Source organism: Ranitomeya variabilis, chromosome 5 (genome assembly GCF_051348905.1).
Source record: "Ranitomeya variabilis isolate aRanVar5 chromosome 5, aRanVar5.hap1, whole genome shotgun sequence".
NCBI lineage: Eukaryota > Metazoa > Chordata > Amphibia > Anura > Dendrobatidae > Ranitomeya > Ranitomeya variabilis.
Genome location: NC_135236.1, coordinates 269,901,039 through 269,920,889, shown reverse-complemented (window position 1 = coordinate 269,920,889; position 19,851 = coordinate 269,901,039). Strand labels below are relative to the sequence as shown.

At 44.0% G+C, this 19,851-nt stretch overlaps 1 protein-coding gene across 2 annotated transcripts in view; it reads right to left on the bottom strand.

Annotated features, from left to right (window-relative positions):
* Positions 1–19,851, bottom strand: part of GOLGB1 (golgin B1) — a 54,590-nt gene that overhangs the window by 27,649 nt on the left and 7,090 nt on the right. For both annotated transcript variants that reach the window (XM_077264284.1, XM_077264285.1), the window contains exons 3-5: positions 17,035–17,202; positions 14,493–14,606; positions 6,838–7,131 (exon numbers count right to left, since the gene is read on the bottom strand). In XM_077264284.1, coding sequence (XP_077120399.1) covers positions 6,838–7,131; positions 14,493–14,606; positions 17,035–17,202 — 576 coding nt within the window. The remainder of the gene's footprint in view (positions 1–6,837; positions 7,132–14,492; positions 14,607–17,034; positions 17,203–19,851) is intronic.

Genomic DNA, 19,851 nt, shown 5'->3' with positions numbered 1-19,851 from the left:
GGACTAGGGGCTCAGCGGTTAGAACCGGAGACCGCCCGCCAGAAGAAGGACTGTGTGCTAGGCGAGGACACCAGCAGACATTACACCGAACATCGCCGGCATTCTACGATCCAGGGTGCCTTCAGCGAGTGACAGGCTACAGAGTCATGATAAGTGGAACCGTTAACAAAGAGACTGTTAGTTAACCAACGTTTATTCAGTTTTACCTTTGTACTTTTTGTTTACCCTACTATCTCCCTCCAAGAAGTTTTCCCACTATTAAATAATTAAATATAGTTTATCCCTGCTCTGCATCATTTGTGTTACTGCATTCCAGTGCCTGCCTATTACATTTGGCATAGCCAGCAGGATGCAGTCCGGGGATACAGATGCTGCAGACCAGTCCACTATGGGTGCCTCCAGGTCCAGTTTGCCATTGGGAGCAATGGTTAGTAATCTATAGAAATTTAGGGGAGATAACATGATATTGTAGGACTGGACTGAACGGGTCAGGAGCATGCTGCGAATGCACCTTATGACCCCTATGTTACAGGCGGATATAGCGTTCATGGCACTAGATGGCGAGGCCCGGTGTTATGTAATGTTCCACCCTTCACATGAGCGGGAAACGTTTGAAGAAGTGATCCAGGTTTTGGAAGAGATGCACGGGGGCCCCACTAACGTTAGAGAGTTGTGCATGCGTTTGGTCACGTCCAATGAGATGGGGAGACAGTGACGCAATATATCGATGCGTTGCAGGAGGTACATGCGCATATTACAAAAAGGGAAGATGTGGGAATGACTGCTTGATCGACACCTGGTCACAAGTGACTACTCTGCTGGAAGCAGGCCCTTTTCACACATCAGTTTTTTGCCATCAGTCGCAATCAGAATTAAAAAAAAACCAAAACACACATGGATCCGGTGACTGATGCCGCCGGATCCGTTTTTTTTCTCAGACTTTTATTAGTGACAGATTGCCTCACGTTTCATCCGTCGTTCGACGGATCCGTTGAAAATTGTTTGTCCGGTGGCCAGAGACAACGGAAATAGTAACGTTTTTTGTGTCGGTCTTAAAAATGGACAGCGACTGATCCGTTGCCGTCTGTCGTTTGCTAGAATGGAAGCCTATGGAAGCAAATGATGGAATCCGGCGACGGATTACGTTTTTTTTTTAACAGAGCATGCTTCGATTTTTTTAGAATCCAATTAGCCGGATCAGCTAGTCGGTTCCGGCAAAAAACGGATCCGTTTCATCAGTTATTCACAATCTGCGATGGGTCTGTTTTTTTCAAAAGTTGACGGATTGTGACCGATGGCAAAAAACTGATGTTTGAAAGAGGCCTAACAGTGGCCAATCAGTTGCCTATTCTGATCGCAGGAGTGGTCTAGATGGAGATTAAAGTATGCGGGAAGGATGTAGGCCGCAAAGGGGTCGTGTTGGTCACAGGAGATGCCAGTCGTGGACCCGTAATGACTCTGGGGATCAACAGGCTGAAGGAGATGGGACAACAACTGATTAGTGAGCCGCAGGGACCTTTCTTGAACCAATGGCGCCCACGAACCCACCAATGGAAGGTGTTTCAGAAGCTAACCCGAGCAGCTCAAGCCCAGGAAACATCAGAAGAGTCCTGGGAAAGGTAATGGTGCCGGCGGCTGCAAAGATTACTTTACCACCCGGCCAAACTGTGCTCACGTTGCAAGTGCGAGCTTGTACTCCTCTGGAGGGAGTGGAGGTGCAGATCAAGCCAGCAGCGATGGACCAAATACCCCCTGGATTGCTCGCTGCTCGAACACTAGCCCCAGTTCAAGACAACAACGTTGTAGTGCGGTGCATCAACCTGGGGACCAACAGTATTACTCTTTTACCCAAGAGTGAGATGGCCAAGATCCTGGGAATGCCGGAGAAGCTAATGCCACCCAAAGTAGTACAACTGGCCGTTGTGCGAGGGATCCCTGGACTCTAGCAGTTAAAGTCACATCGGAGTCTCCGCCTGGCATCCAGAAAGGTCGTAGAATTTTAGAATGGAGGTGGGCAGAATTGACGGGACTGTCACCTCAACAAGTGCAGCAAGCAGAGGATGTACTGGAGCGCTGTAAGTATGTTTTTGCCCGCCATGAAGAGGACTTCGGTTGCACTCAGACCGTCACTCATTAAATTCCTACTGGGAGTACCGCACCAGAGAGATTTCACCACATACTCTCTCCCCCCCCCCCAGATGTACAAGGAGGTAAAGGAGATGCTGGCTCATGTGCTGTAAAGTGGAGTAATACGAGAGAGTCAGAGTCCGTGGGTGGCTTCCATTGTGCTAGTCTGAAAAAAAAGACGGGACTCTGCGGTTCTGTGTCGATTATAGGTGGCTGAACGCCTGCACTGTGCGGGACTCTTATCCGTCACCTCGAATTGAGGAGTCCCTCTCTGCCCTGGGATGGGCTAAGTATTTTTCAACCCTCGATCTGACCAGCGGGTACTGGCAGGTGCCAATGGCAGAACATGACCGGCTGAAAACGGCATTTGTACTGCCCATATGACTGTTCGAGTTCAATTGCATGCCCTTTGGCCTGACTAACGCTCCAGTGACATTCCAGCGCTTAATGGAGCAATTTTGGGAGATTTTAATTTTGAGGCTACCTTGATGACATCATTTACGCTCCCACCTTTGAGAAGCACCTGCAGCAGCTAGAACAAGTGTTGAGCCGGTTGCAGAATCATGGCCTGAAGGTGAAGCCACAGAAATGTCATCTTTTCCGTAAGCAAACTGAGCATTTGGGGCATAGTGTGTCAAGTGAAGGATTAAAACCTGCATGAGAGAAAGTGGCAACGGTGCAAGAATGGCCCACTCCTAAGATGGTGAAAGATGTACGGGCTTTCCTAGGGCTTACTGGCTATTACTGAAAAACTTCAGCCGTATAGCGAACCCCTTGCTGGAACTGCTGAAGGGAATGTTGGCCGGCTCGAATAACTAGATCATCCAGTGGGGAGACCGGCAAGAAGAATCCTTTCGAACCTTGAAAATGGCCCTCTCCGAAGCCCCCATACTTGCTTATGCTGATTTTTCACAGCCATTCATCCTTCACACTGATGGGAGTCTACATGGCCTGGGAGCAGTCGTAGGTACAAGGAGAAAAAGAACGGGTGGTAGCCTACGCGAGCCGGTCCCTACATGATTCAGAGCGAAATCAGGACAATTATAGCTCCTTCAAGTTGGAGCTGCTGGCCCATACTGAGAAGTTCACGGAGTACTTATCCAGATCAGAGGTTTTGGTGAGATTGGACAACAACCCCTTAGCCCACCTTGAGAATGTAAAGCTAGGGGCCCTGGAGCAACGAAGGGGGGGGGGGGGGGGGGGGGGTTTGTCCGCATGGCTTGTATCGGTACAAGATTGTTTATAGGGCCAAGGCCGAGAATACTCATGCAGACACCCTCTCCAGGATGACACACGAACGTCCTGGCCATAACAGAGATTAGGAACTTGATGTGGAGGAGACTCCTGGAAGGAACATTGGCATTGCAGACTCTCCATCGACTGGTGCAGACTAAGTTTCAGGAACTTAAGCACCATGATGCACCACCTATTCGCGGGACAGCTCTGAGACTCGGGGGACAGAGTCTTGGTCTGGAATAAGAGGCGCTGGTGAAAACTGGAAAGCCGGTGGAGAGGGGAGTGATGAGAAAGACAGCATTAGTGAGGGACTCATCCAAACCGGCGGGTGTGCAGGGGAGCATGCGATCGACGGAGCATTGCAGTACAGACGTCTGGGTGTCGGCCGATATCCAGAGAGGTGCACACTGGGTAAAACATTGCCGCGCAGCCCTTCAGGTCACAGCGGCTATTTAAGGAGACCCGCGCCGAGAGGAATCGTTTGGGGAGCTCTACTCTCTTACTTCACAAATACAGTGGGGCAAAAAAGTATTTAGTCAGTCAGCAAAAGTGCAAGTTCCACCACTTAAAAAGATGAGAGGCATCTGTAATTTACATCATAGGTAGACCTCAACTATGGGAGACAAACTGAGAAAAAAAAATCCAGAAAATCACATTGTCTGTTTTTTTAACATTTTATTTGCATATTATGGTGGAAAATAAGTATTTGGTCAGAAACAAAATTTCATCTCAATACTTTGTAATATATCCTTTGTTGGCAATGACAGAGGTCAAACGTTTTCTGTAAGTCTTCACAAGGTTGCCACACACTGTTGTTGGTATGTTGGCCCATTCCTCCATGCAGATCTCCTCTAGAGCAGTGATGTTTTTGGCTTTTCGCTTGGCAACACGGACTTTCAACTCCCTCCAAAGGTTTTCTATAGGGTTGAGATCTGGAGACTGGCTAGGCCACTCCAGGACCTTGAAATGCTTCTTACGAAGCCACTCCTTCGTTGCCCTGGCGGTGTGCTTTGGATCATTGTCATGTTGAAAGACCCAGCCACGTTTCATCTTCAATGCCCTTGCTGATGGAAGGAGGTTTGCACTCAAAATCTCACGATATATGGCCCCATTCATTCTTTCATGTACCAGAATCAGTCGTCCTGACCCCTTTGCAGAGAAACAGCCCCAAAGCATGATGTTTCCACCACCATGCTTTACAGTAGGTATTGTGTTTGATGGATGCAACTCAGTATTCTTTTTCCTCCAAACACGACAAGTTGTGTTTCTACCAAACAGTTCCAGTTTGGTTTCATCAGACCATAGGACATTCTCCCAAAACTCCTCTGGATCATCCAAATGCTCTCTAGCAAACTTCAGACGGGCCCGGACATGTACTGGCTTAAGCAGTGGGACACGTCTGGCACTGCAGGATCTGAGTCCATGGTGGCGTAGTGTGTTACTTATGGTAGGCCTTGTTACATTGGTCCCAGCTCTCTGCAGTTCATTCACTGGTCCCCCCGCGTGGTTCTGGGATTTTTGCTCACCGTTCTTGTGATCATTCTGACCCCACGGCGTGGGATTTTGCGTGGAGCCCCAGATCGAGGGAGATTATCAGTGGTCTTGTATGTCTTCCATTTTCTAATTATTGCTCCCACTGTTGATTTCTTCACTCCAAGCTGGTTGGCTATTGCAGATTCAGTCTTCCCAGCCTGGTGCAGGGCTACAATTTTGTTTCTGGTGTCCTTTGACAGCTCTTTGGTCTTCACCATAGTGGAGTTTGGAGTCAGACTGTTTGAGGGTGTGCACAGGTGTCTTTTTATACTGATAACAAGTTTAAACAGGTGCCATTACTACAGGTAATGAGTGGAGGAAAGAGGAGACTCTTAAAGAAGAAGTTACAGGTCTGTGAGAGCCAGAAATCTTGATTGTTTGTTTCTGACCAAATACTTATTTTCCACCATAATATGCAAATAAAATGTTAAAAAAACAGACAATGTGATTTTCTGGATTTTTTTTTCTCAGTTTGTCTCCCATAGTTGAGGTCTACCTATGATGTAAATTACAGACGCCTCTCATCTTTTTAAGTGGTGGAACTTGCACTTTTGCTGACTGACTAAATACTTTTTTGCCCCACTGTATATGGACTAGAGGCTCAGCGGGTAGAACCGGAGACTGCCCGCTGCAGCCAGAAGGACCATGTGCTAGACGAGGACACCAGCAGACATTACACCGAACACTGCCGGCATTCTGCGCTCCATGGGGCATTCAGAGAGTGACAGGCTACAGTCACGATAAGTGGAACCGTTTACAAGAGACTGTTTAGTTAACCAACATTTATTCAGTTTTACCCTTGTACTTTTTGTTTACCCTACTATCTCCCTGTGATTTTTCCCCACTGTTAAATAATTAAATATAGTTTATCCCTGCTCTGCAGCATTTGTATTACTGCATCCCAGTGCCTGCTTATTACAGTACATATGAATACTGAATTAATTTGCAACATAAATATAGAAAATAACCCTTTTTGGTTTATTTTATATTTTTTACTGTTCATGTTTCACACTAAATAATCTGTTGAATAAAATTTCCAGGTTATTTTGGTTATGTAATTACCATACCTAATATATTTAAGTTTTGTTTGTTTTTTTTCTTACATGTAATACATTTTATATGAAAAATACACAGTTTTTTGCAGTGGGGAAGTTTTATTTATTACTTTAGTTATTTTTTGCACATAATTTTTTGTTGTCTAAGCGATCAAAGATTAATGGAAAATATTTTTTTAATTACTGATCTCCTTTATTTCCCAACAGTTACTGGGGCATATAGAGGAGTCCTAGTAAGAGGGTAAAGTGACAAGTCAGTGGCAGAGGTTATCAGGGTCTACTAGGACTCCGCAGCTCCGCTATGCCGGTAGACACCCAGTGATTATGTGCTCGCCAGGTCCTACAGAAGCTTCAGTGATGACAACACTTCAGTACACCACAACTACAAAGTGCTCACTGAGCGCTATGTAGCCAGCAAACTGGAAGGTTGGAGGAGCAGCTTTAACCTAGTACAGTAAATTTACTATAGCGCAGGGTTAAAAAGCAGAACCACATACTGTAAATTTATGACATTTAGTAGTTATGAGGTTAGACCACTGAATCTTTAGCATACACTACCAAGTACAGTTTCCAGATAACCATTCTAACTCAAAACCATGATTGCATGGAAAACTAGTAATTGTTTTCAAAAACCTTAAAGGAAACATGACAGCTGATACATGCTGTCCCATTGACTAGTCGGGTTCCGGAGATGTCTTCCCACCTGCTGTCCTGGAATGACAGGTCACTCCCTATAAATGCACGTAGCGAGAGACCTGTGAATCCAGGGTAGCGGGAGAGGATAAGCCGTCGGGAACCCTCTGTCCAACTAGTCTAAACTTTCTACGATAAATAATCTAAGTACATATATAGCAGAATATGAATCTTGTGGTTATTGTGGTCTTACTTCAAGCTCTTGAACACTTTTGGCAACATTCTCTCTTTCCTGGAGGGATTTTGTGAGCTCCAGCCCAATTTCCTGACTGTCCTGAAGCTGGTTTGTCAGACCAGCAATTGTTTCTTGACTTTCAGAAAGTTGTTTTGTGAGGACAGTGATGTTACTTTGACTCTCATGTAACTGCCTTGTAAGTTCATTGAGGTCATCTTGGAGTTTTAAGATGGTTTCTTCATTATCCTGAACACTATTTGAGGATTTATTTTGTCCACTGCTCCTTTTCTCTTCACTTTCACCTTGACTTCCCTGTTTACAAAATACAAGCAAATAAAAAAATAAAAATAAAAAAACAAACAATAAAATCAGGACAGAACAACAAAATCAATGCAAAATAACCAAAACAAAACCTTACCATGTTAAAAAAAGTAGATTCTAACACAAATAACTACTTAACAAAGGCAAGACAAAAATGTCATCAAAAGAGACATCTTGTAGCATGAAACCAACTTAAAGAGGACCTACTACTTCTAGGAAAACTTTGGAATGTAAAAGGAGATACTATGATATACTTTAAATAATTAGGAAAAGGGGCAGGAGGACAAAGCAACTGCAATCCCATCTTGGCCTCTCCATTATATTTTATGGACTATCAAATGGACAAAACAATGAAACACTGAAGATCCTGCCAGACCTGAGCACGAGGCTCCACATTGCTGTGCAGAAGCAGCTTCCCTTGCAGAGACAGCATCTCTGAGAGAAGAGAATCTCACCCACTTACTCTTTGACCTGCATCTCTGTGCTACTAAGTGAAATCATCCGATTTGCTAATCACATTTAAAAAAAAAAATAAAAAAAAAATGTTTTATCATTTCATCTACTATCATTTTTATAAATAACTAGCTAAAGAGCCCGGCGTTGCCTGGGCATAGTATATATCTGTGGTTAGTTATAGCATCTCACTTCTCTTATTTTCCCATCACGCCTCTCATTTTCCCCCTCACATCTCTCATTTTCTCCCTCACACCTCATTTTCCCCCTCACTCCTCTCATTCCCCCTAACACTTGTCATTTCGACCTCACATCTGTCATTTTCCGATCACTCCACTATTTTCCCTCACACCTCTCATTTTCACCTCACACCTCTCATTTTCACCTCAGTATATACATGTTTGTCATCTCCCTTATATATAGTATATACCAATATGTTATCTCCTGTATAGAGTATATACCTGTATGTCATCTCCCCTGTATATAGTATATACCAGTGTCATCTCTCCTGAAAATAGTATATACCTGCTGTATGTCATCTCCTCCTGTATATACCTATGTGTCATCTCCTCCCGTATATAGTATATACCTGTATGTCATCTCCTCCTATATATAGTATATACCTGTATGTCATCTCCTCCTATATATAGTATATACCTGTATGTCATCTCCCCTGTATAAAGTATATACCTGCTGTATGTCATCTCCTCCTCTATATATCTATGTGTCATCTCCTCTTTTATATAGTGTATTCCTGTATGTCATCTCCTCCTGTATATAGTATATACCTGTATGTCATCTCCTCCTATATATAGTATATACCTGTATGTCATCTCTTCCTATATATAGTATATACCTGTATGTCATCTCCTGTATATAGTATATACTTGTGTGTCATCTGCTCCTGTATATAGTATATACCTGTGTGTCATCTCCTCCTGTATATAGTATATACCTGTATGTCATCTCCTCCTGTATATAGTATATAGCTGTGTCATCTACTCCTTTATATAGTATATACTTGTGTGTCATCTGCTCCTGTATATAGTATATACTTGTGTCATCTCCTCCTATATATAGTATATACCTGTATGTCATCTCCTCCTGTATATAGTATATACCTGTGTGTCATCTGCTCCTGTGTATAGTATATACCTGTATGTCATCTCCTCCTGTATATAGTATATACCTGTATGTCATCTCCTCCTGTATACAGTATATACCTGTAAGTCATCTCCTCCTGTATATACACGGTGTTCCAAATTATTATGCAAATTGGATTTAAGTGTCAAAGATTTAATGGTTTTGTTTTTCAAATAAACTCGTGGATGGTATTGTGTCTCAGGGCTCAATGGATCACTGAAATCAATCTTAAACACATGTGATAATTGGTTTTCCAGGTGATTCTAATTAAAGGAAAACTACTTAAAAATGATGTTCCACATTATTAAGCAGGTCACAGTTTTCAAGTAACATGGGAAAGAAAAAGGATCTCTCTGCTGCTGAAAAGCATCAAATAGTGCAATGCCTTGGTGAAGGGATGAAAACATTAGAAATTTTCCAAAAACATAAGCGTGATCATCGTACTGTTAAGAGATTTGTGGCTGTATCTGAGCACAAATGTGTTTGTGCTGATAAAGGCATAATGAGGAAGATTTCTGCCAGGCAAGTTCATCGGATTAAGAGAGTAGCTGCTAAAAAGCCATTACAAAGCAGCAAACAGATATTTGAAGCTGCTGGTGTCTCTGGAGTCCCTCAAACCTCAAGGTGTAGGCTCCTTCAAAGGTTTGCTGTGGTGCATAAACCTACTATTCGGCCACCCTTAAACAGTGTTCACAAGCAGAAATGGTTGTATTGGGCCCACACATGCATGAAGACTAATTTCCAAACAGTCTTGTTTACTGATAAGTGTTGCGCAACCCTGGATGGTCCAGATGGATGGAGTAGTGGATGGTTGGTGGATGGCCACCATGTCCCAACAAGGCTGCAACGTCAGCGAGGAGGTGGAGGAGTCATGTTTTGGGCCGGAATCATGGGAAACAGCTTGTAAGGCCCTTTAAGGTTCCTGAAGGTGTGAAAATGACCTCTGCAAAGTATATAGAGTCTCTGACTGACAACTTTCTTCTATAGTCTAAAAAGCAGAAACGTGCCTTCAGGAGCAAAATCATCTTCATGCTGACAATGCCCCATCTCATGCTGCAAAGAATACCTCTGAGTCATTGGCTGCTATGGACATAAAAGGAGATAAACTCATGGTGTGGCCACCATCTTCCCCTGACCTCAACCCTATAGAGAACCTTTGGAGTATCATAAAGCAAAAGATCTATGAGGGTGGGAGACAGTTCACATAAAAACAGCAGCTCTGGGACGCTATTCTGACTTCATGCAAAGAAATACAAGCAGAAACTCTCCAAAAACTCACAAGTTCAATGGATGCAAGAATTGTGAAGGTGACATCAAAGAAGGGCCCTATGTTAACATGTAACTTGGCCTGTTGAGATGTTTTGGCGTTAAATAGCTTTTTTGTTCAGTGAATGTGACCTCCTAATGCTGCAAATTCCACAAATGAGCATTTTCAGTTCTTGAAAACATATCAAATGTATAAAAATTCTACTGTGCATAATAATTTGGAACAGTGCATTTTGAGTTTTTATTCATTTTGGAGATTATACTGTTATCATTGGGAGGTTTCTTCAATAAAATTCGATGTATAACCTAACGGGTGATGACTTTTATTAGACTGACTGTCATTTGCACCGACCATTTAGGAAAATCTGATAAAAATGTAATTTGCATAATAATTTGGAACATAGTGTAGTATATACCTGTGTGTCATCTGCTACTGTGTATAGTATATACCTGTGTGTCATCTCCTCCTGTATTAGACCTCGTTCACACGTTATTTGATCAGTATTTTTACCTCAGTATTTGTAAGCTAAATTGGCAGCCTGATAAATCCTCAGCCAACAGGAAGCCCTCCCCCCTGGCAGTATATATTAGCTTACACATACACATAATAGACAGGTCATATGACTGACAGCTGCTGTATTTCCTATATAGTACATTTGTTGCTCTTGTAGTTTGTCTGTTCATTAATCAGATTTTTATTTTTGAAGGATAATACCAGACTAGTGTGTGTTTTAGGGCGAGTTTCATATGTCAAGTTGTGTGTTTTGAGTTGCGTGTGGCGACATGCATGGAGCGACTTTTGTGAGATGAGTTTTGTGTGGCGACAAGTTGTGTGCAGCAAGTTTTGCACATGGCGAGTTTTATGTGTGGTGCGTTTTGAGTATGTGCAAGTTTTGTGTGAGGCAACTTTTGCATGCGTTGCAACTTTTGTGCATGTGGCAATTTTTCCGCTTGTGCAAGTTTTGCGTCTGGCGAGTTTTCCATGAGGTGAGTTTTGCACGTGTGGCTAGTTTTGCGTGAGCCTAGTTTTGCACGTGTGGCGAGTTTTGCATGTGGCGAGTTTTGCATGTGGCGAGTTTTGCGTGTGGCGAGTTTTGTGTTTCGACTTTTATGTGGCGAGGTTGGTGTATGTGTGGTGAAATGTGTGCTGAGGGTGGTATGTGTGTTCAAGCACGTGGTAGTGTGTGGCGCATTTTGTGTGTGTGTTCATATCCCCGTGTGTGGTGAGTATCCCATGTCGGGGCCCCACTTTAGCAACTGTACGGTATATACTCTTTGGCGCCATCGCTCTCATTCTTTAAGTCCCCCTTGTTCACATCTGGCAGATGTCAATTTGCCTTTTCCTTTCACTTTTTCCCCATTATGCAGATAGGGGCAAAATTGTTTGGTGAATTGGAACGCGCAGGGTTAAAATTTCGCCTCACAACATAGCCTATGACGCTCTCGGGGTCCAGATGTGTGACTGTGCAAAATTTTGTGGCTGTAGCTGCGACGGTGCAGATGCCAATCCCGGACATACATACATACATACATACATACACACACATTCAGCTTTATATATTAGACTAGCTGAAGAGCCCGGTGTTGCCTGGGCATAGTAAATATCTGTGGTTAGTTATAGCACCTCACTTCTCTTTTTTTCCCATCACGCCTCTCATTTTCCCCATCACATCTTTCATTTTCCCCCTCACATCTCTCATTTTCTCCCTCACACCTCTCATTTTCCCCCTCACTCCTTATTTTCCCCCTCACTCCTCTCATTGCCCCCTAACACTTGTCATTTCGACCTCACATCTGTAATTTTCCGATCACTCCACTATTTTCCCTCACTCCTCTCATTTTGCACTCACACCTTTTCATTTTCACCTCACACCTCTCATTTTCACCTCAGTATATACATGTTTGTCATCTCCCTTATATATAGTATACACCTGTATGTCATCTCCTGTATATAGTATATACCTGTATGTCATCTCCCCTGTATATAGTATATACCTGTATGTCATCTCCTCCTATATATAGTATATACCTGTATGTAATCTCCTCCTGTATATAGTATATACCTGTGTGTCATCTCACCTATATATATAGTATATATCTGTGTGTCATCTCCTCCTGTATATAGTATATACCTGTATGTCATCTCCTCCTATACATAGCATATACCTGTATGTCATCTCCTCCTGTATATACCATATACCTGTAGGTAATCTGCTCCTGTATATAGTATATACCTGTATGTCATCTCCTCCTGTATGTAGTATGTACCTGGATGTCATCTCCTCCTCTATATAGTATATACCTGTGTGTCATCTCTCCTGTATATAGTATATATCTGTGTGTCATCTCCTCCTGTATATAGTATATATCTGTATGTCATCTCCTCCTGTATTAGACCTCGTTCACACGTTATTTGGTCAGTATTTTTACCTCAGTATTTGTAAGCTAAATTGGCAGCCTGATAAATCCCCAGCCAACAGTAAGCCCACCCCCTGGCAGTATATATTAGCTCACACATACACATAATAGACTGGTCATGTGACTGACAGCTGCCGGATTCCTATATGGTACATTTGTTGCTCTTGTAGTTTGTCTGCTTATTAATCAGATTTTTATTTTTGAAGGATAATACCAGACTTGTGTGTGTTTTAGGGCGAGTTTCGTGTGTCAAGTTGTGTGTGTTGAGTTGCGTGTGGCGACATGCATGTAGCGACTTTTGTGAGATGAGCTTTGTGTGGCGACATGCGTGTAGCAACTTTTTGTGTGTCGAGTTGCATGTGACAGGTTAGTGTAGCAAGTTGTGTGCAGCAAGTTTTGCGCATGGCGAGTTTTGCGCGTGGCGAGTTTTATGTGTGGTGCCTTTTGAGTATGTGCAAGTTTTGTGTGAGGCAACTTTTGCATGTGTTGCAACTTTTGTGCATGTGGCAATTTTTCCGCGTGTGCAAGTTTTGCGTGTGGCGAGTTTTCCATGAGGTGAGTTTTGCACGTGTGGCGAGTTTTGCATGTGGAGAGTTTTGCGCGTGGCGAGTTTTGAGCGGCGACTTTTGTGTTTCGACTTTTATGTGGCGAGGTTGGTGTATGTGTGGTGAAATGTGCGCTGAGGGTGGTATATGTGTTCGAGCACGTGGTAGTGTGTGGCGCATTTTGTGTGTGTGTTCATATCCCCGTGGTGGTGTGGTGATTATCCCATGTCGGGGCCCCACCTTAGCAACTGTACAGTATATACTCTTTGGCGCCATCGCTCTCATTCTTTAAGTCCCCCTTGTTCACATCTGGCAGCTGTTAATTTGCCTCCAACACTTTTCCTTTCATTTTTTCCCCATTATGTAGATAGGGGCAAAATTGTTTGGTGAATTGGAAAGCGCGGGGTTAAAATTTCACCTCACAACATAGCTTTGACGCTCTCGGGGTCCAGACGTGTGACTGTGCAAAATTTTGTGCCTGTAGCTGCGACGGTTCAGATGCCAATCCAGGACATTCACACATACACACATTCAGCTTTATATATTAGATAAGTCTTCATTAAAAGTAAAATCCTTTTCAGTGGTAATCACTTCCATTTATGTTGATAGAACGTTTTTTAGGGCCAGCAGATGGATTTCTATTATAAGTAGGGTAATAGGTTTAGAAAGAGAGTGATATTACCCCTCTAATTTATCAGAAGGGTGTGCACCTAATCAGCCTATGCATAGAGTTTAACTCCTTGTTGGGCTTATTTGCTGCATCCAAGTGTTCTGCAAATCCATGGGTCCTATAAAACTGGTTAAAGGAGATATCCGGGTCTTTAAATTAAGAAAAAAAAAAACAACATTTTTTTTTTTTTTTTAAAGGCATGTAGCTGACAACAGAGGCAACTACTGCCTGTTGTACCCAGCTCCTGTAATTGACCACTCCAGGCCAGAGATTCAGCTACTCCTTGTCAACAGAACAGTAGTTTCTCTTCCTGTTGACAGGGCAGGACTACTGGTGACATGCTGATTGACAGCTCACTTCCCCCAAGTAGGCAGTGGAAGCTGGCTGTCAATCAGCCTGACAAAAGTAATCCTGCCCTGTCAACAGGAAGAGAAACTACCGCTCTGTTAGGGAGTAGCTGAATCTCTGGCAGGAGCAGTCAATGACCAGAGCCAAGTACAACAGGGAGGTAGTTGCCTCTGTTAGCAACTACACACTTTTTTTTTTTTTTATTCTTTTTTTTTTAAGCTTTTTTATTTTTAAGTCACGGATATCCTTTTTAAGTCAAAGAAAAATCCCCAGCTTTCCATAACCCATTGGATCTCATCACACAATAAAAAATAAAAAAATGATTAAAAAAAAAAAAAATGGATTAAAGGTTTTTTGAGTTAAAGTGATGGAAACTGAAGGAGCTTTGTAACGGAACCTTCTGTACAGATATGAATGGTGACGTATCGCTGTGCCCCCCACAACTTCCTCAAACCTACTTTTGACAAGAATGTCAACAACACAGAAATACGTCCTGTACGTGCAGCTACCTGGTCACTGGCCGTTTTCTTCAGCTCTTCAATCTGCTTGTTCAGAGTTGTCACTTTAGCTTTCGCCTGAAGTTTCAGTTTGGTAAATTTCGCATCGGAGGCTTCTCTCTCGGACTAGAACACAACACCAATAAATGGGAGAAAATCCCATTACATATTTGACAAAATGAGTCAGACACTACAGGTTTGTACACTTAATGACTTCCATATGCCGCCATCATCACATGAAGCCTATGGATAAGTAAATGACTAATATCAGAGGTTACCCTCTGTGCTGCTTCCCTCATCTAGAAGGCATTTTTTCCTCATTTATGGCTTAATAGAAAACTTTGAAGTTACAAAACGTTTCAGAAGCAGCCCAAGGAACCCTAGAAATCACAGCAAATAGCACTTACAAATTGCTTGTATACACGGCCAATTCCTTGGCTCCTAGGGCTAAATAGTTATGATTTGCATAAGTAGTCAGTGCTAGAACTAGGAATATAAACACCCCAAACCTCCTAGGAGAACAGCCGACCCCACATGCTGGAAACCCCATGGAAAGTAATAATTGACACCTGAAGCCATTTTGTGTGAACCATAACGTCATCAGTTCCAGAGAGAAGGACCAATACTTTGCAGGATGAGCTGCAGTTTTCATTGCTAACAATATGGAGAACATATGACTTGTTTCCATATGCACAAAACACATAAAACATTTTGCCAATGTTTTTTCCTTTTTTTTTTGCGAAGGGAGGGTTGGGAAGTGCCATTTACCCAGCGACTCCGGTCGCATCACACGTGCGCCTACGTGGACAGGACTTCTTGCTGCATCCAGGCTACCCTACCAATATTGGAATTTATAGAGACAGGATTAAAGTTTCTCCCTGCACCATATCTCTTATATCTGTTCTGATGAAGGTCCGGATGTGGACCGAAAACGTTCGACTTGCCTTTATGGATGCACATCAATAAACCTTTTGCATATGATAATTATTCATCTAGAGTGCCAAGTTTTTTCAGATTTGGCATACCTTCACTAGGCACCAGCTGCCATGGAAACACAGTGGCTTCCCGTGACCACATTGCAGGCCTGCCAATGGCATAACAGGAGGAAAACTATCAGTCTGCCTAGTAGTTTGGATGATCCAGCATCTAAGGTGTTAATCAGCTGGGAGGAGCCAGAGCCACCCCTGATCCCAGCTGGATACAGGAGGTAGATGTGCGGGCTCACCAGTACCATGCACATAGCACAGTCAGCAGCGCTCCTGGCCAGCCGATCTGTAGAAACATATGGTGAATGTCAGGGGGGTGTTAAAAGGGGTCTGTCTGGTCATTTTTGTGTAGTACACCAAGAGTATCCTGAAATAAGGCTTGGATAGCCCTTTATTCACCCCTTCACCCACCGATAATCCCGCCCACCTCTATGCAGGCGTCACTGATGCAGTCAGACAGCTGAGTTACTCGCCCGAGGATCGCACCGCAATGCTTGGACTGGCCGTCTGCTCTCCTGACCTGAGCCAGCGTGACATGTATTTCTGTGCAGCTGACAGTCTCAGGTCAAGAGAGCAGAGGGCCAGTCCGAGCATTGCGGTGCGATCCTTGGGCGAGTAACTTAGCAGTCTGACTGAATCATTGACACCGGCCGGGAGGGGTGGGCAGGATTATGGCCGGGGGAAGGGCTGAATATTCATTTCACATTTACATACACTTGACTTGCCGCTGCGAGATTATAAAATTGTCCGGGGCTTACAGTAAAACAGCGGGGGCCACGTACAGAAATAAAAGTTGCATATCCTCAAACAGCTGCCCATACCCTATTTCAGGATATTATTAGTATACTTACACAAAAAATTACCTGACAGATTCCCTTTAATATACTGTGTAATGTAAAAAAAAGAAAAAAAAAATAGTAGTATACAACAATAACTGGTGTGGAATTAATGTAGAGTGCTGAACACACAGCAGGGCACGGTCAGTTTGTCCCGCCAAATCTGAAGACAAGGGTCTATGTAGAAAACAATGTGCTCCAGGATATGCAAACAATGCAAGAAGGATACGAGAGAAAGAGAAAGATATGAGAGGGGGGAAAAAAAGAACTGAACATGGGCCAACAATGCACTGATCTGCACAGCTTTACACCAGGCAGCATAGACCCAGTAATATTACAGGAGCGTATCGTTATCCTACGCACTGCAGTACTTTGCTCTGCCCTCAGCAGGACAGATAAGTACGCCTGCACAAGAGCGCGATGTCGGGGAGCAATGAAGAAGTAAAAGGGCGGCATCACAAGAAGATGGGAGGCACCGGACCAGGACCTGCGACACCCATTGGACCGGACCACCCCCCGGGTGAGTATAATGAAACTTATTATTCTTATCTTTAAGGTCGGACCGGGGGCTTATCTACAGCATTATAGAATGATGTATATAAGCCCTGAAAGGTGATGGCCGTATCTTATATCGGCAAAATCTGCTGACAGGTTCCCTTTCACTCTACAAACACTAGAAGAAAAAGGACCTTTGTTGTGAAGAGATAGCAGTCACCTCACACAGGTCTGTACCTTGATCTGACTTTCCTTCTTCTGAAGCTCTTCATCTTTGTGCTGTATCTCCACATCCTTCTGCTGGATCAAGTCTTTCAGCTGCACCACCAGCTGTTCGTAATGAGCCAATCTTTCAATCTGGTCCTCTGACATGTCCTCCGCAGGTCCAGAGTCTGGTCCAGGGTCCTGAACACAGAAGAACACACTTACAATGGACAAGTCAAGACTCTATTCCCAAGGTCCACTCAGGATCAGGATTGATCACAAGTCCAACTGCAGTATTTCAACCATTTCTCCTCTCCAAAATGTAAAGTCATCATCTCCCAGTAGAGGTGACAAGTAGCAGCTCTGAAATTCCCCGTCAAAATAAGGTACAACGCTCGGATATCTACCATTCCTGTAAGAATACATGTCATATGGAGGCCCACTTGTCAAGGAATTTCAGAGCCCATTTTTCGGGAATAGTGCAGATCTTAGACCTCCATCAATCCAAAGTTATCACGCGTTTTAGATATCATTTCTGCCTCACCAGCAAGTTGGCATAGCCAAATAAAAAATGGCTGCACTTCTAACTCCTCGAATGAAAATTAAGCCAAAATTCTGGCACAAGATATTGGTGTAAACTAAACCAACCAATAGGTTGTGTACAATTCTACAAGCGTCTAAAAGTGCACCAAATTTATCATCCAGCAGGAGCCACAGTGAATTTACGTCGTCTAAGGCTTCTTTCACACTTCCGTCGGTATGGGCCCGTCGCAATGCGTCGGGCCGACGTACCGACGGACGCTGTGAAATAACTGCAAGACGTGGGCAACGGATGCTGTTTTTCAGTGCATCCGCTGCCCCATTGTGAGTTCTGGGGAGGAGGGGGCGGAGTTTCGGCCACACATGCGCGGTCAAAATGGCGGATGCGACGCACAAAAAAACGTTACATGGAACATTTTTTGTGCCAACGGTCCACCAAAACACGGCGCATCTGTTGCACGACGGATGTGACGTGTGGCAATCCGTTGCAATGCGTCGCTAATGCAAGTCTATGGAGAAAAAACGCATCCGGCATGCAACTTTGCAGGATGCGTTTTTTCTCCAAAACGACGCATTGCGACGTACGCCATAAGATGCAAGTGTGAAAGTAGCCTAAATTGCATAGGATCTGTAGAGAGGCATTTAAGGCCCCGTCTCACATAGCGAGATCGCTAGCGAGATCGCTGCTGAGTCACAAGTTTTGTGACGCAACAGCGACCTCAGTAGCGATCTCGCTATGTGTGACACGTACCAGCGATCAGGCCCCTGCTGCGAGATCGCTGGTCGTGTCAGAATGGCCTGGACCTTTTTTTGGTCGTTGAGGTCCCGCTGACATCGCTGAATCGGTGTGTGTGACACTGATCCAGCGATGTCTTCACTGGTAACCAGGGTAAACATCGGGTTACTAAGCGCAGGGCCGCGCTTAGTAACCCGATGTTTACCCTGGTTACCAGCGTAAATGTAAAAAAAACAAACAAACAGTACATACTCACCATCTGATGTCCGTCAGGTCCCTTGCCGTCTGCTTCCTGCTCTGAGTGCCGCCGTAAAGTGAGAGCACAGCAGTGACATCACCGCTGCGCTCTGCTCTCACTGTACGGCGGCTCAGTCAGAGCAGGAAGCAGACGGCAAGGGACCTGACGGACATCAGATGGTGAGTATGTAGTGTTTTTTTTTTTTTACATTTACGCTGGTAACCAGGGTAAACATCGGGTTACTAAGCGCGGCCCTGCGCTTAGTAACCCGATGTTTACCCTGGTTACCCGGGTGCTGCAGGGGGACTTCGGCATCGTTGAAGACAGTTTCAACGATGCCGAAGTCGTTCCCCTGATCGTTGGTCGCTGGAGAGAGCTGTCTGTGTGACAGCTCCCCAGCGACCACACAGCGACGCTGCAGCGATCAGCATCGTTGTCTGTATCGCTGCAGCGTCGCTGTGTGAGACGGGGCCTTTACACTGCAAGATAATTGTGAACAATAGCTGTTAAAAACCCTTGTTTCACAATATCTTACTGTGTAAACAGGCTAGCGATCAACAAGCAAAACGTTTGTTCATCAGGTGAAATGATGGAGCATCATCCTGTGTAAACAGGGAGCGCAGGGTCAAGAACAATGGCAGCCTACATGCACTAGCGCATCGTTTGCTTTTATCTGCCTGTGTAAACAGTACAAGTGTACTGATCAGCAGTCAGATTGAAAAGATGGTCGGTCCATGTAAACAGACCTTAAAGGGGTTTTCCTGTGAACAAAGTATATTTTAACAATAGATCTTGGACTAAAGGTACTGTCACACTCAGCGACGCTGCAGCGATATAGACAACAAGCCGATCGCTGCAGCGTCGCTGTTTAGGTCGCTGGGGAGCTGTCACACAGACAGCTCTCTCCAGCGACCAACGATCAGGGGAACGACTTCGGCATCGTTGAAACGGTCTTCAACGATGCCGAAGTCCCCCTGCAGCACCCGGGTAACCAGGGTAAACATCGGGTTACTGAATGTGTCAGCGCCGGCAGAGCACAGCGGGGTCATTCCATGTCAAGTGAACCAATGATTTTTACCACTATATTTTTAATTCTTTTGAGATTTTGTTATTTGGTAATAGTGTGTCAGAGAATGCAAAATGTGAGGAAAAAAAAAATTCTAGATTTTTTTTTATTTTTTATTGATTTTCAAAGTTCGGAAAAAGTGTGAATTTCGGTGTTGCCTGCCTTTACATTTCTCCCCATAACTCAGGCTAGAAAAGAGATAGAGAAACAAAATAAACACCATTCTACTCAGAACTGTACAGGCTTTCACCAGATATGTCACAAGAGTAT